Here is a 16,090-nt window from a genome sequence, read left to right on the forward strand (position 1 = left end):
GTGCTAAAGCTTGTTATGAATTGGAGAAGCATCGTTCTTCCACATAACAAAAAATAGACCTGAGATGATGCCCTGCAGGAAAAAAAATCCGAGAGATAGAAAAAAAGACAGTTTCATTAATTTACACACCCTGCTACACTCTTTACGAGTGGTGTCTTGTGGTCCGGTACCCTTTTCGTCGCTAACTTTTGAGGGTACATCGCGACACTTACATTAGTCCTCTGATGGAGTGGTGATCAGCGTTACTGAATCGCCTCTGACAAATACCATGTCCGAAGATTTTGTGTTTGACTTCAGCTCTCCCTCCAAAAGTTCATATATGGTTTCCGTGGCATTCGAAAGAACAATGTTGCAATGAGTGTCGAAAGCCTGTAAAGTTCCGGTCATTTCGCGAGCACCGCGTAGTTTGACAAAAACTTTTTCGTCTAGATTAAGTTTCAACAAGTCCAATGGAGTTTCGATCGACATATGGGGTTCAATTAGTGAGGTTTGGGGTCTCAAAGGCTCTGTTTCGATGATTCAGGTGGGTACCATTCACCAAGAGTTAAAGGCTATTCGTTAATTTCATTTCATTATTACCCATGGTAATTTTTCAAAGTTCATTCTTAAGTGTCACTTAGGGAAAAAGTGATCAAAGACGATCTACTAGGCTTTAGATCATCAAGATAAAACCATCCAAATGATTCAGATGTAAGGAACCGTGTTGAATGTGCCGAAATCTATTTGTTCTAAAGGAGTTTGGTTGCATTCTGTGTTCTCACGACAATGACAGAAATTTTGGTCTCATCCGCGATTAGCATTGGATGGTTTGGATGAAATGGAAGGACTAGCTCTCGAACAAAGATCTAGTTGTTTTCCTAGTAGGGCCCCGGGAAACCTATGGTGCTTCGAAGACTAAAATGACACTTTTGAACACCACTCACGTGACTCGGCAAATCTCCGACGGATCAATTACGTCCAAAACGATCCAAAAATAAAAGTCCGTACAAAATGACTACAATTCAAGGATCACGTGATATAATGCTTTCTGACGAAGAAATTTGACGATTCTATGAAAAATTTCAGAATTTACATGCACAGCTAAGAGGAAAGCCTTTGACATAGCATTGCGAATTGTTGACGATCCTAGGGGTATCCATAGCCTATCAGCAAGGCTGGAATCAGGTCAGAACGTTTAAAACGGCTCTGAAAAATGCTATCGTTCAAACGCGGGCTTCATAGCACCGCTGTGTCCCTGGCACGAACCAAATACACGAAGCCTAAGCCCAAGCCCAAATCAAGACCCCATGTGAGACCCCCAACGCAGCACACGCACCACAGCAATGACCTGAGCGTTACTGCACCCATTCCTCCTGCAGCTGCCAACATTGTGACCCCAGATGATCATCCACTGTGGCAGTTTTTTGCAGATAAAAAGTACATGCGTAAGTTTGACGAACTGGATAACGATTCCAGAGCCTGGAGCATTCCGGAGCTCAGGAGAAAGTCTTTCGACGACTTGCATTCGCTGTGGTACACTAGTTTGCGCGAAAGAAACGTTTTGGCGCGCGAAAATCACCTGCTGAAAAACGACATGGGTTCTAATCAGGACTCGTATGAAGCCGTGGCCGAAAAGATCAGAACGTCCATGTGGAGAATAAGGCACGTCCTAAGCGAGCGTGATTGGGCCTTTAAAAAAGCAAATGAGCAATTCGACTCTCACAAGAACAAATTTCTGCAGGAGTTCGAAACTGACTTTCTAGAGGCTCCCATAGTTGAGGACGAGGAATGTTTTGAAAAGTTGACACGCTTACAGAGCAGTGTTTTTGGTATAAGTGAGTTTATTGATGAGAATATTGTGGATCGGACTTTCGTTGACGGAATGAAATACGTTGCAAATCTCAAACTCAAAAAGTTTGCTTCCAGAAGCGACGATATACGAGAGCTTTTGGAGCAGTCAAATCACAGCATATCGGACGCAGGCGAAGCTTTTGTTGTGTTTACGGCGGAAAACTCCGAAACTGCGGTCAAAGAAGCTAGCGACGTCGTCAAGGAACTCAGGTCAAAGGGCAACTCGGTTTCTCGCTATGACGAATTAGAAACGGTCAACGACTACGTCAAGCAACTCGCTGCCGCGCAAGTCGAAAAGAACGTTGTCAGTGGCGTGTGAATGGAAAAGTCAAAAAAAAAATCGCCGCAAAAAATGGGACTGAAGATTCAGGAGCTTTAATCATAACTTTCTGTTACTAGCATGTACATAGCATATACCTAAGACACGTATTCAACATTTCTAGTGGTTCTCCGTTTCGGCCTACCTGTGACCGAGTATTCTATCTCCGTTTTGACTATTGTATCTTCCTGCTTTACTTTTACCGTTTCCGTTTGAGATAAGCGTCTCTTGAGCGACGCACTCTCTTCCTTCACCTGAACCACAAAATCCAGCTTTGTCTTTTGTGTGAGCGTTGTGCCCTCACTAGAAACACCTGTCGTTCTACCTATTTCCTGTGCGAACAAAACTCCTTGAGCCCACCCTGCGAACTCGCCCCATTTCTGCTTAAACATGCAACGAGCCGAATCCAGCTCATAGTTCACCTTTTTCCGTGTAATGGGTAAGTTTTTGTATTCTTTTTGAAGTTCTTCAATGTCCTGCTTTCTAGCACTGAACTTGTAGTCCCGTTGAGCAATTCTCGCGATGTGCACGTCCACGGGAACCACATCGTCCATTCTCAGTCCAGACAAACAAACACAGTCTGCTACTTTAGGGCCCACTCCATTGAAACTCATAATCTTTTCACGAACCTGTTCATATTGCAAATGGTCCTTCCAGGATTCCAAATAATCGCTGTCAGACATGTTGAGACGATCAGATTCCATTTTTTGGGCCGTTGCCACAATAAACTTGGCACGATAGCCAAACCCAAGCTTTCGCAACGTCTCTTCTGATGCCTTTTGTGTGATTTCCCGGCTTGTGGGAAACGAAAAGTGGTCCACACCATCGTAGTGGCCCACTGGGTTTCCAAAATGCGTGCATAGCGCATGACACATTTTAGTGATGCGGGCGATGTTGTTGTTGCTCGAGCAAATGTACGACACGAGTGTTTCCCAGGGGTCCTGGCTCAAAATTCGCACTCCATTCGGGTTCTTACCTGCAAATCGATGATCCTGTGTTAGCCATTGTTCCATATACAGCTTGGCCAAATCCACTTCCAAACGGAAATAACGCCGCAAAAACGCCGGTACAGCGGGATCCTCGATTTTTCCGACGGTCGCATATTCGATAAAGTCGTCAGACTCTTGCCGTAGCACAACTATCTTATAATGGCCATCAATTCTCAGTGTTGACGAGTATTCGCCCAATTTTTCATGAAAAACCCATCTGAAAGCTTGTCCACAACGCAAAACTTTGTTTAGGTACAGTTCCCCACGCTTGAAACTGAGTTTCCTAAAGCTTAACATGCCAAGACTGGTCTCAACGAGCTCACTATTTGAAGTTTGAACTTGGAGTCTATTTCTTAACATCTCATCGCGTCTCATCTCATCTCATCTCAATTCGTGCCAAATGATTCTGATCTGGAAAATTATCGAAAACGTATAAAATGACAACTTGACACTTTCGAGAAAATTGATTCGTAAATAAGAACAAAGGACGCGAAACTTTAACCACATTCCATCTCATCGAACCATATCCAAAGGAAAAGGTGGAAACAAACCTGGTTTGCTCGGGTTTCTGTTTAGCATTTGCACGTCATATCCCCAAATGCTCAATTAGGTGTCTAATTTGAGTGGAATTGGAGGTTTGCACGAATTCGGACGGCCGAAATTGACCTTACATGCATCGCACAGCTTTACAACGATTGTGCACATTCAAAAACGTACACAGAGGGCTTAAGAGTGACATAAGACTTATGGAAACCAACATATCGAGATTGCAGCAACGCTACGTGAGACCGGCTCCAACGTGGGACTCTAATGAACTATGTCAGCTGTTATCAGATTCAGACGGCTGGGACGACGATGTGGTGAAAGAAGAGAAAAAAATTGAGACTCGTTACGGTAAAACGCCTAAGCGAATACGAGAAGACGAGGAGGACGACGATGTGCAAATTGTGGCGATTAAAACGGAGAACAAGCGACAGCTGGACCAGTTTTTACAACGAGTTTCGTCAAGATCAGCAACAGCAACAGCAACAGCAACAACGATTGATTCTATGCCACTACGTTCGAAAACGATGGGTCCAGTATTTTCCGCACTGCAAACACCGGTAAGCCGTGAAAGAAGTGCCCAACCAGGTGTAAGAAGCTTCACGACAAGCGCTGTAACCCAGACCAGAAGTACCCACAAAAACAACCTTGCATCGTATTCTAAAGATCTTCAAGATTTGCCTCTGATACCACCAAAATTGCGTCGTTCGCCGTCGTTTGAAGACCCAGAGTGTTCGTCGCCTCCCGTCACTACTGATGACGACGCTGACAGGATTGAACCACAACAAAAAAGAAGTTCAAAACGGTCCAAAAATCATGAATTGGTGTTCCTTACGCAAAAAGAGGAGCGAGAGGGCTCTGAGGAAGTGGCTTCTAGAGCAAATAGCAACATCACCAAAAAACTTGTGCAAGGTCTAGTGTTGAGTGAAGAACAAGAATATGTCATAGAGCTTGCGAAGAAGGGACACAATCTTTTTTACACCGGCAGTGCAGGGACAGGAAAATCAGTGCTTTTACGGGTCCTAATCAAGACTCTGAGGAGGAAATATGGAAATGAAAATGTTGCTGTCACCGCATCCACAGGACTAGCTGCTTGTAATATTGGGGGCATTACTGTACATTCTTTTGCCGGGATTGGTTTGGGACAGGGGGACAAAAAGGCTCTGCTTAAGAAGGTGAAAAGATCTAAAAAGCACTGCGCCCGCTGGTCAGAGATACATGCTTTAGTTATTGACGAAGTGTCTATGATTGACGGCGACCTTTTAGACAACTTGGACTTTATTGCCAAATCGCTGCGTAAAAGCTGGGCACCATTTGGCGGCATACAGATCATTTTGTCCGGTGATTTTTTTCAACTACCTCCTGTTAACAAGAACAACAATAGTGCCACAAAATTTGCCTTCCATGCCGGCGCGTGGAAAGAGGCCATTGAATCAACGATCATGCTACAAAAGGTCTTCAGACAACAAGGTGATGCGGAGTTTGTGAGAATGCTAAATGAGATGAGAATGGGCAACATTTCCACGGAAACAGAAGCGGATTTCAAAAAACTAAGTCGATCACTGCCAGAGGATGATATCATACCTGCCGAGCTTTACAGCACTCGAAATGAAGTTGACAGGGCAAATATGTCCCGTCTCAATAGCCTTCCGGGTAGATGCCACACTTACAATGCCATTGACGGCGGTATCATGAAAGATGAACTTCAAAAGCAGAAACTGTTGTCCAATTTTTTGGCGCCTAAGGAACTCAAACTCAAGATAGGAGCGCAGGTAATGATGATCAAAAACATGGACGAGACTTTAGTAAACGGTTCGCTGGGAAAGATTATTGACTTTATAGACCAGACGACCTACATGTTTTATGACACTGTGAAGAAAAACCCCGAGATAGAAACCTCCCGGCTTGAATCAATGATTGAAGGAAAGATACCAGTCAATGACAACAGCGATGAAGACGACAACAATCAGAAAGTTATAAGGAGGAAAAGTGACAAAGACTCTTTTTGCAGAGTAGGAAGCCAACTACCTCATGATAAATTAGACGAAAGCATTTTCGATTTCTTAATGACTGACACTGATAATCTTACCGTCAGTCAAAAACGTAACATTGAGAGGAAGAAAGAACTACTAGAGGCGATTAAAGAAAGCTCGGGCGGGCGCAAACTCCCTTTCGTAAGGTTTCTTACCCCGGATGGTTCTTCGCGACTGGTCCTAGTACAGCCTGAAGACTGGGCGGTCGAAGACGAGCATCAAAAACCCCTCGTCAGCAGAATACAGCTGCCTTTGATGCTCGCTTGGGCGCTATCGATCCACAAATCCCAAGGACAGACACTTCCGAAAGTCAAGGTAGATTTGAGACGAATTTTTGAGAAAGGGCAAGCCTATGTGGCACTATCGCGTGCTACATGTAGAGAAGGGCTGCAGGTACTCAACTTCAACAAATCCAAAGTGCAAGCTCATGAAAGTGTCATAGAGTTTTATCGCACGCTCACTTCGGCCCAAGAGGCAAGAAAACGGGTTGTTGATAGTACTGTAAGAAAGCAGAGTGGCTCTCACGCACCGGCAACTACAACAAAAATGATACACAAACAACACGAGGTGCGGCAGGACCGTATCACCTCGATGCTTCAGCGCAAAAACAAAAAGAACCTACATGACTTGGATCCCGAAATACTAGATGCGGTAGCAGATGAATATATAGACGTTGATGCAGGCAGCTGAACAAGCTGTAATAAATACGCTTTTTCTGATTTTTCTTGGGTAATCATTTTCACGGCTAACTCCTGTAGCTACATTTTTCAGCCAACAGGATAGAACGAAGAGATAAACAGATTTTTCATTACGTATCACGATCAATGGCCCATTTGATTCCGGAAGAGAAGAATTTCGACGCACTGGTCGAAACTTCCCCCATGATTTTGGCCTTGAAATCACTTGAATCGCCATGAGCAAGCGAATAAAAGTCATTGATTAAGTCTCTGGTTGAAAGTTCGGATTCTAGTCCGCTCCACTGAGATATAACTGCCTCTACCTCATCTACAGGGCATACATGCAGTAATTTACCCAGAATTTCTAGCTGTAGATAGATAATTTCGGTTGGTATCTCACTTTCAGCCCAAGAAGGATCAAAGAATTTCCCCACTTGGAGAATTGTTGACCAGAACTCACCGCTTTTGGGCCGTTGGATTAGATTTGTGGCCTCCTGATAGGCATACTCGAAGTCTGAATTCGCAAGGGCAAAGTCGATATGCAGCGCGCAGATTTTGGTATATTCATCATCAAAGCCAGAGGTAGATGGCTCCAAGTGTAGCGCCGAGTACAAGAGTCTCATTATTTCGAATGTTTCTTCCAAACGCTTGTAGAGGCCCTGATTCAATTCCAAGAGTTTAGATATGATCTCAAAGGGCCGGTGTTTGTATTCAAACAATGCAGATGGCCTGAGAGGGACACCCTTTGAGACGTTCAACGAATAATCTGATAGTTTTTCAGCAACATCTAGCAAAGCTGAAAGGTCCTGATACTGACCGATGGGCAAGAGCCCCAGGATTTTCCTTGCATTGAGCATATTGGGTCCATTGGAGCGTCCACTGGTTGCCGAGTTGAAGAAACTCCAGAAGAACTTGAGTAACACATTATCTTCGAGGTCAAATTTTGAGTTTTGTGCGAATTGCTGCAACATGTCAAAGTGACCCTTGCTTAAGAGGGATTCTACGATGACAAGTTTCTTCGTCACAACATCGAGAGTTGGAAATATAGGGTCATCATACATGAAAGATCTCAAGGTGTCGAGTGTATCGTATGATTTTGCAGATTCTAGCTGCTGTTTGCACATTGTGGAGAAACAGGATTTTTGAACGAGCTGTGAGTTTTGAGATAGCTTATAGATATCGTTAAGACCATATAGCTGTAGCAGATCCATTTTTTGCGCGAACATCTGAAGTGTCCTGATATCGAGGTCGATTCCATGAATTTTGACATTTTCATCCACAGAGGATAAAATCAAGCTTTGTTCGACGCGCAAATCAAGGCTGTTGAGGTTTTGGAGATTGCTACCATTCTCGAAAAGGATTGCGACCACGCGGCTTTGGAATAATCGTTGAAACTCGGCGGGGATTTGACTCAGCAATTCCAATGCCAGCATTTTGTATCGCCTGAAGTTTGATAATGAATCGAGACGGAAGTTGTTTGCGTTGAAAACAGTCTCCAAAAAGTCATTGTAGCCAGCCACGTAATCTAGATACGGTAGAAGCTCATAGGTAAGCGCACCTCGGAACTTGGACTCTTCCGCATCTTGGACTGACTGCCAAAGCAAGTCCAACGTTTTGGAAGCTGGAAACGACTGAAATTCGGCAATGCGCAGCCGTGCCCCTGTACGATTATAGAAATGTGATAAGGGTTTCAAGATACCTGATACCCAGCTCAAAAAATTAGGGTTCTGGGCCGACTTTAGCTTCGACCATAAAGGTTTGTAAAAGAGTGGATCTTCGACAACCGAATTACAAATCAATACTCGTGCTTGAAAGAACGCGAATTGCCAATTGGAGCTCTCTATCGTAATTCCAATCTTGGTTTTTTTCAATTCAATTTCTACATATCGTTGCAGTGCGTTTCTCCGTTGCGATAAAGTTTCGGGACTCGCTTCCACTGCAGCGATAAGTTCTTGATCATCACCGATCAAACTTTCTAAAGTTTCCAGCTCAGTTTTCTCGGAATTTTCAAGCTCTTCAACACTCTGAAATACCGCTAGCAATCGAAGCGGATCGTCTAGCTCCGGCCAGAGGACACATATCAGTTTCAAGACTTCCACCAATTTTAACCGATCTTGCCCCAAAATCAACTTCACGACTCGTAAAGCGTCACTTTTTGAAGCTAGAAAACAGCACAAAACATACAATTGATCCTCTAGCATCTTAATAGTCCATATCGGTGCTAAAACGATGATGTTTGCAACGTTTCTGTCAAGTTGAAACTCTTCGATGAGCAAAGATCAATTTATTAATGGTGATGATGTTGAATTTATATGAACTAACATCTAGATCTGACAGAATGGTCCACGGACATGAGCGATCAAGCCAGCGAGAAAGCTGTTGAGAAGCGCTTAGCAGTGTTCAACCCTGATAATTCATTAAACGCCTATTTGAATGCGGTTTCAGAGCTTTCAAGTGTGTCTTTTGCAGCTATAGTTGGTAAACTGGAAGACAAACATGAACTGAGCTTGGAAAAGATCCAAGAATGGAAGAATCTGTATGAATTGAAGAGACAAGATGCAGAGCTGTATGTGGAGGCGGAGAAATTGAGAGTTGGTGTCGAAAATTCGAGTGCAACTGCAAATGTTTCGAATATCAAGCGAACTTTGACAGAGGATTTGTCGACTACCAGAGATAGAAACAAGATTTTGAGACAGAGAAACGCAAGACTGCGAGATATGAACTCGCACATCGATTTAGTAAACGAACAGGTTGAAGGTATGCAAAAATCGAAGTCGAAGTTGAGCGCGTCACAGGAGGAGTGGGAAAAACGGTTGGGTGCTCGAGCAGTGGCCCAAATGCTACGTGCAAAAGTGTTCAGACGACAGATGGTCAAAGTGCGAGAAGAAGATGCAGAAGTGGAATATGAAGAACTGTCGGTGCTGGCGAATTTCTCCAAGAGTGGCCGCGATCTGGAGCGCACAAACGAATCCATGAAACAGAGTATTCGCAGACTGCAACAAGAACTGCAAGATTATCAAGACAAGTGGAGCCACAATGCCCAGCTTTTCGATAGAATAGCCACCGTACTCGAAGACGAACTTGTCAGTAGAAATCTGGTTCCATCTGAACAAGTACATATTGGTGAGCCCGATGAAGCATATCAAGACGACGAAGATGAAGAAATTGAGACCGGTGGATCTGAACCCGAAAAAGACGACGTTGAGGATGAGGATGATAGTGAGGGCAATATTGGGAATGGAGATGAGGACGAGGATGAAGATGAAAAGGACTGACCTAAAGGTCTGTGTTACTTACGACCCTGTATACTACGGAAATTCATAGACGCATTACTTTATGTGATAGTGAGACAATGTACTGTTGGTTGATGTCCTTTTGACCCTACCGCGCGCATGCGTCTCTAATAAACGGGCAAAACATGATTATAGAACTCTTGTCGATTTTGTTATGTGATAATTGCAGATAAAGTTTACACAGTTTCCAAGATTTCGTCCTTGAAACCAGAGGTGGCAACCTTCTTACCCTTTTCTTCACCGGAAGCTTCACCGTGCAAGGCCAACAAGGAACCCAAGTCGAATTTTGGTTGTTTCAACAACTTCACCTTTCTGATGTGGACGTTTTGTAGAGGGAAAATGTCCTTGGTGGCGTTCTCGATTTCCTTGTTGATGACTTCTGGGATCAACTTGGAGGTCAATTGAGCCAAAGTGGCGTTCTGCACCTCTCTGGTCAAGATCTCGGAAATCACCTTTCTGATGGCTCTGATGTGAGAAGATTGAGCGTAACAGGCCTTCTTGACCTGGTTTGGCTGTCTTCTGGTGAAGGCAATGGCGAACACTCTCAAGACGTAGTCGTCAGCAGTCTTGACAGTGACGTTAGCCTCGATCAAAGTTTGCCATTTTCTGACCATAGATCTGTACTTGTCGGCGGTGAAGTCTAGACCGTGGAAGTTGGTCAACAAGTTCTTGCCTTGGACTTCGTCCACTCTCAATTTCACCTTTCTGAAAGAGTGATCTTCCGAACCCTGTAGGTCGGCTAGACAGACTTCCACCACTCTGCCCTTCAAGTAGTCAGAAGCGTTCTTCAAACCGGTAGACTTGTTAACCAAAGTCTTACCAACGTTTCTGTTCTCGAAGGTCGAAGGGGCCTTGATGTCGTACCATTCCTTTCTGGTGAATGGGTCGACGACCTTCTTCTTCAAACCCTTCTTACCCTTGGATAGTCTCTTGTTCTTACCAACAGCCATATTGTCTGGGGATGATGTATAGTTTGGTTCTGAAGCACACTAACTGGAAATGGAGTTGTATAGCTGATGAACTTCCTGATGAACTTTTGATGAAATTGTTCACTGCTTGCGCTAGCTGCAGCGACAGCATACGCAGAGAGAGTTTGGAAGAGTCCCCCTTTCAGGCTAGGCAGAGATCCCAACCAGAGTTGCCCGCCGAGCCCTGCGGGCTCACTACAGAAAGTTGCAAGGAAGGGGTAGGCGAGCCTAGAGGCAAACCGTCTCTAGGCCGGACCGCTAGACAGAAAGGAGACTCGACTCCAGGAAGGACGCACAATAACAAATGGAGAAAAGTATGTCCAAGTTTGTTCGCTTCAAAAACAAAATAATTTCTCTCAAAAATGAAAATGTATGGGTGTAGCTTAAAGAGACAGTCACAACTAAACATGTTTTTCGTTTGATGTGATGTACTCCTTTGTTTGAACGTATGAGTGAGTACTCTTGTCATTTCAAGCGATTTGAGAAAGAATTCGTATCTAGTTCGCACTTCCTTGCACTCTCAAAAGCTTTTTCACACACTTTCTCAATCTTCTTCTTCTTTTTCTATTCTCTTGGGTTGTTCAGCGATCCAAAAATCTTGAAAGTTGCCCTAGGATCTTGAAAAAGGTCGGAAAAAGATCGCGCTTTTTTGGAGACTGGTTCGCTTCCTAAAACGAGACACATGCGTGTATTGGATCATTAATTTTAGCCTTTGTTGCTCCTGGCTTTCCTCTACTTTCCCCGGTCAATACATCACAATTTAATGGGCTATATGCCATATATGACATATTAATGATATAGATCTAGATATAATTTAACATCTCGAAATTTCAAGGTCCCGCATCTGTTGCACCGTTTGAACCCCCCAATTGAAGTGGAAACCCGGCTCTTTGCAAGGGCACACACCATGGCATCAGATGTACCGTCTCTTCCGCCACCTAAAAACACTTTTACCATCAAAATCGGACTGATAGGGGACGCACAAGTGGGCAAAACATCTTTGATGGTCAAATACGTGGAAAATGTGTTTGACGAAGAATACACGCAAACTTTGGGCGTGAATTGTCTCAGCAAAAAGATTACATTGGGATCAGCAGATATTCTTTTCTATATAATGGATCTCGGAGGACAGCGAGAGTTTATAAATATGTTACCATTGGCTTCTGAAGGAGCCAAGGCCATTGTGTTTCTGTTTGACCTCACACGACCAGAAACGCTAAAATCGATTCAAGAATGGCATCGGCAAGCCACCGGATTTAACGAGCGCGCTGTACCTTTACTGGTGGGAACCAAATATGATTTGTTCGTTAATTTGGATCCGGACTTGCAAGCGCAGATCTCAAAGCAAAGCATGCGATATGCCCAGGCAATGGACGCTCCGCTCATTTTTTGTTCCACGTCACATTCCATAAACGTTCAAAAAATCTTCAAAATCATCATCGCCAAACTCTATAACTTGACCATGCGTGCTTCAGAGATTAAACAAATTGGCGACCCGCTGCTCATATATAAGCATTTGGGCGGTACGCGCAGGTCCGCTTCCGCTTCGTCAAGCTCACCGCCGGGTACGTCCACATAATAGTGTGGGGCCTTAAACATTCGGTAACCGATAGGCCATCACTTAAAAGGTCGCAATCCCGACTACTCATTTAATTTAGCATTACTTATTATTCCACCACGATTTATAAAGGCGTTCCCCTTCCGGTTCATTCACTCTACCAACTTTTATACATTTCTCCTCTAAACCGATGTCAATCACCCTCGCCCTTGCTAGTGCCCGATGGCTCAAAGCGTTTTCATAACTTTATCCTGATTAAGAGCAGATTTGACGTCCTCCGTCGAAACATTGAATTTGATTGCACTTAGGCGCTCATTTTTGAGATTTTGCCGAATCACGATGCCGGCCTCAATAAGCTGGTTGACCAAATATTCCCAGGATATGATTCGCAGCTGCTCCAATGACATTTCGTCGCCTTGATTAAAAAGTACTCTTTGCATTTCCACGATAAACTTATTTTTGCCGTTGGAATCGATCGAAGATTTGATCTCATCGATGATGTCACCCAACGGTTGCTCCTGATTACCCGTTTTTCTGATGAGGTTAATCATTGCATACAGGAATAATTTAGTAGTGAATGGAAGGTTTGCCATGAACATTACCAATGGAGAGTTCACAGTTTCGTTGAGTGCCTTCATGATGTGATTGATCTGCACACTTTGGACTTCATCTTCTTCAGTCAAAATGGAGCCCGCGCCGTTTGTTTTGCCAGCTGTTACACCATCATACCCATATCCATGGCGCTCCATGTATTCATGTTCTGCGATTTCCACTGCTCGTTTGCACGCTTTCAATGCCCTCCTAGCATCTCCGCTTACACTGGCTATCTTCCGGGAAGCAATTTCGACCGCGTCCGGCGCTATCCTCAGTTTGACTTTGTGCATGCCACTCGTATCGAGGTCAGGTTCTTCTTCCCCATTGAAAACCATATGCGCGCTCCCATTGGCCGTGTTGACATAAAAGTAGCTTTCATTGAGTCCCTTGAGTCTCAAATTGATGATAATTTTCAATTCCTCATGAGTGTAGCCAGTAAACATTATTCTTGTAAAACCAATTCTGGAAGAAACTTTATTACCCAACTGCCTTTCTGGTAAATCCATTGTATTGGCTACCGCTACCACTATCAATTTGGCATTGGCGTAAGTGGTCCAGTTGAAAAAATTGTACATCACGTCCTGGCTTTTAGTCACTAATGCGTCTAGTTCATCAAGTAAAACCAAGATAGGTCTTTTCTTACTCTTCGGTACTTTGTTGAAATAAAACTCCAGAGATTCCATTGCAGCACCAGATGTCAGCCGCTCACCAGAAATTTTGTTCCACAAAACCTCGTAACTGTCTGTGGGTTTTATCATTTTCAAACCGTTGACTTCAGCATACTGGAAATTCGGAAGCTCATTTTGTTCCACCGATTGAAGAAGTTCTTTGACTACCTCTCTAACAGTCAATGTTTTACCGACACCCGGAGTTCCTGCCACATAAATCGTCGTGCCTGTTCCTGCTTCAATGGCACTGTAGAGGCTTAAGTAAATGGAAGCGAACTCATTTTCACGAGCGGGCAAATAGTCATCGAAATTTCCAGCTTTCATAATTTCATCTTTACCGTGAGAGGTGTATAGCTGTTTTTTTACCTTCGAAAAGATTGTCTCCGTGGTATGCTGCTTTTTGGGACTCCGCAGTCTATTTTCAATAGCAGCAACATCCATATCTATCTGATCTTGATTGAACTCTGCAATTTTTGTTAAGTCAGGGATATCTTGAGGCCTTCTGAATCGTTTAGAAAAAGGAGTATATGCTTTCTTGGCCCTTGACACGTTCTTTTTCGAATACTTCTTGATGCCGCTAGCACTAGAAGCGTTACTTTTCAAAGCCTTCTTTGGAGGAGATGACGGAGTTGACGATCTTTGCGTCACTTTTCGCTTGCGAGAGCTAGATGAGGTAGTTCTCGAAGGCCGTTTTGGTTGCTTTACTGTACTGTCGTCGAAACTTGCATCCAATTCCTCTGAGCTGGTGGTACTATCGTCCTCTTCGTCGCTAGCAGTCCCTTCTGCACCTGATTCCTCATCATCGTCATCACTGACTTCAGAGTCGTCCTTAACTTCTTCATCGATTTCACCATCGACTTCTTCATCTTCATCCTCATCTTCATCTTCATCTTCAGAGTTAGAGTCAGAGCCAGAGTCAGGCGATTGGTCAGGCGATTGGTCACCTCGAGTGGAACTTCCACTTTCAGAGTCGGATGCTAAAAAGAGGCGCGTAGGCGCATTACGTGGCTCATTTTTCGAATTTCCAGGTTCTTCTAAAGCATCCTGGAAAATTTCGATATTGTCTGAGCTCGACGGCCCTTTCTCATCTTCGGGATTGTGTTGTTCTACGGGACTAGGGCGTACACTTGGGCCTGTCTTTTTGGGATCTTGCTTTTTATGTATGCGAGGGATCCTTTTCTTTCCCTTATTCTGAACCGGCTTGATTGTTAATTCTTTGATGAATGTGTGCGAATCTCTTGAATTCTGGCTAGCCACGTAACGACCCACATCATGAATATCAATTTCCCTAAAAGACAGGCCCAAAGGTTCGCACGCAAACTGAACAAGAAATGAGTCAGGCGTCGTTTTATCACTGTTTGTTGTTTCAAAATCATGAGGTGGGAGATTTTCGGGGTCATACACTTCTGCCCTAGCCAGAAAATCGGATAGATAAAGTTCAGAGAGTTCTGCTGTCAAGCAAAGTTCGTATGAATCGCAAATCTGTGCAAAAGATGCGGTCACCTCAGCGTCAGACATGCTTTTCAATTTGGAGGCCGGAAGTCCTTTAATCGGTTCACACGCTTCGAGGTACTCCCTTTCATTGAGCTCAAACCTGCGTAGATACGCAAATGCCCAAAGTTCGACCAAATGGTTGAGCGTGTTCAATCGAATCTCATGCACCATATATACGGAAAAGTCATCGGTGCCAGCGTCTCGCATGACAATTGAGTCACCACAGCCAAATTCCAGGCCGTCACGTAGCCGTCTTAGCGAAATATACTCCTTTTCTCCCTTTTTGTCGGTTCTTCTGCGAGCTCTTCTCCCACCCAAGTCATCATACACTATGTTTTGATTTTCGTCTCTCTTTACAATCTCCCAACCTTCAAAGTCTTGTTGAGAGGTAGCCATTGAAAAAACAGGTAAGTTTCTAACTAGAAAAAGCGGTTTGCATCAGCTTACAACCCTGGTCACTAAGAGTTTTTGGTGGTTTGAGTTATTGATGGGTTATGTTGTGTTTGAAGCGATGCAGTGTATGTAGTTTAAACTCTTTAATCTTAATTCTCGAGTACTTTTCAATTAATGATCCTCGAGTACAGCGGGTAAAGAAGATCGTTCACTTGAGAGTAAAAATGATAGAATTGCGACCAGCAGTGAAAGTGAATAAGTGCAAAGTTATTTAAGCGGACAAATCATGCCCTAAACTTCTTGTTTCTTGTCAAATCCACTTCTCACGTCAAATGTCGAATTTGTCATAGAGTGATATGAGTCACGTGATAAGAACGACAGCGACAGAATTGACGTAAATAGTCTATTTGGACTACTAGAGTCCTGAGCTGGTAGGTCTTTGAGGCTCAGTAGCAGCGAAAAAAATTGATCTGGTTTGCGGACTCATCGATGCTGTAGTCCAATCCATCGCGTATGCATTTGAAACTTTTCACTTCTATCGACGACGAACCGACGATTATTACAGCTACCTGAGATGTGATGACATCAGGATGGATGGTGCTACTCGGTGCTATCGTTTTCTTGGTCCTTGAAGCACTAGGAACTTTAATCATTCAAGTGTCTTCGTTATTGTTGTCAAATTACGTCGCTGAGATTTCGTCACGTGTTGAGATCACTCAAGAGCGCGTCTG

At 43.8% G+C, this 16,090-nt stretch overlaps 9 protein-coding genes across 9 annotated transcripts; 4 read left to right on the forward strand and 5 right to left on the reverse strand.

Annotated features, from left to right (window-relative positions):
- Positions 1-213: 213 nt before the first annotated feature.
- On the reverse strand, positions 214-468 carry LSM3 (LALA0S03e07998g1_1; the record flags this gene model as incomplete). The annotated part of the gene is made up of 1 exon (XM_022773422.1): positions 214-468. The coding sequence occupies one exon, from the start codon at positions 466-468 to the stop codon at positions 214-216; it is 255 nt and encodes an 84-aa protein (XP_022627897.1).
- Positions 469-1,192: 724 nt separating this feature from the next.
- On the forward strand, positions 1,193-2,149 carry MRPL4 (LALA0S03e08020g1_1; the record flags this gene model as incomplete). The annotated part of the gene is made up of 1 exon (XM_022773423.1): positions 1,193-2,149. The coding sequence occupies one exon, from the start codon at positions 1,193-1,195 to the stop codon at positions 2,147-2,149; it is 957 nt and encodes a 318-aa protein (XP_022627898.1).
- Positions 2,150-2,247: 98 nt separating this feature from the next.
- Positions 2,248-3,435, reverse strand: OGG1 (LALA0S03e08042g1_1; the record flags this gene model as incomplete). The annotated part of the gene is made up of 1 exon (XM_022773424.1): positions 2,248-3,435. One exon carries the CDS (start codon positions 3,433-3,435, stop codon positions 2,248-2,250), a length of 1,188 nt encoding a protein of 395 aa, XP_022627899.1.
- Positions 3,436-3,809: 374 nt separating this feature from the next.
- Positions 3,810-6,404, forward strand: PIF1 (LALA0S03e08064g1_1; the record flags this gene model as incomplete). The annotated part of the gene is made up of 1 exon (XM_022773425.1): positions 3,810-6,404. One exon carries the CDS (start codon positions 3,810-3,812, stop codon positions 6,402-6,404), a length of 2,595 nt encoding a protein of 864 aa, XP_022627900.1.
- Positions 6,405-6,522: 118 nt separating this feature from the next.
- Positions 6,523-8,592, reverse strand: SEC39 (LALA0S03e08086g1_1; the record flags this gene model as incomplete). Its single annotated transcript, XM_022773426.1, has 1 exon — positions 6,523-8,592. One exon carries the CDS (start codon positions 8,590-8,592, stop codon positions 6,523-6,525), a length of 2,070 nt encoding a protein of 689 aa, XP_022627901.1.
- Positions 8,593-8,742: 150 nt separating this feature from the next.
- On the forward strand, positions 8,743-9,666 carry MFT1 (LALA0S03e08108g1_1; the record flags this gene model as incomplete). The annotated part of the gene is made up of 1 exon (XM_022773427.1): positions 8,743-9,666. The coding sequence occupies one exon, from the start codon at positions 8,743-8,745 to the stop codon at positions 9,664-9,666; it is 924 nt and encodes a 307-aa protein (XP_022627902.1).
- A 194-nt stretch (positions 9,667-9,860) lies between these two features.
- On the reverse strand, positions 9,861-10,634 carry RPS1B (LALA0S03e08130g1_1; the record flags this gene model as incomplete). Its single annotated transcript, XM_022773428.1, has 1 exon — positions 9,861-10,634. One exon carries the CDS (start codon positions 10,632-10,634, stop codon positions 9,861-9,863), a length of 774 nt encoding a protein of 257 aa, XP_022627903.1.
- A 925-nt stretch (positions 10,635-11,559) lies between these two features.
- Positions 11,560-12,231, forward strand: TEM1 (LALA0S03e08152g1_1; the record flags this gene model as incomplete). Its single annotated transcript, XM_022773429.1, has 1 exon — positions 11,560-12,231. One exon carries the CDS (start codon positions 11,560-11,562, stop codon positions 12,229-12,231), a length of 672 nt encoding a protein of 223 aa, XP_022627904.1.
- Positions 12,232-12,437: 206 nt separating this feature from the next.
- ORC1 (LALA0S03e08174g1_1) lies at positions 12,438-15,362 on the reverse strand (the record flags this gene model as incomplete). Its single annotated transcript, XM_022773430.1, has 1 exon — positions 12,438-15,362. The coding sequence occupies one exon, from the start codon at positions 15,360-15,362 to the stop codon at positions 12,438-12,440; it is 2,925 nt and encodes a 974-aa protein (XP_022627905.1).
- Positions 15,363-16,090: the final 728 nt, after the last annotated feature.

The sequence above is a fragment of the Lachancea lanzarotensis genome, scaffold LALA0S03, assembly GCF_000938715.1.
Source record: "Lachancea lanzarotensis genome assembly LALA0, scaffold LALA0S03, whole genome shotgun sequence".
Taxonomy (NCBI): domain Eukaryota; kingdom Fungi; phylum Ascomycota; class Saccharomycetes; order Saccharomycetales; family Saccharomycetaceae; genus Lachancea; species Lachancea lanzarotensis.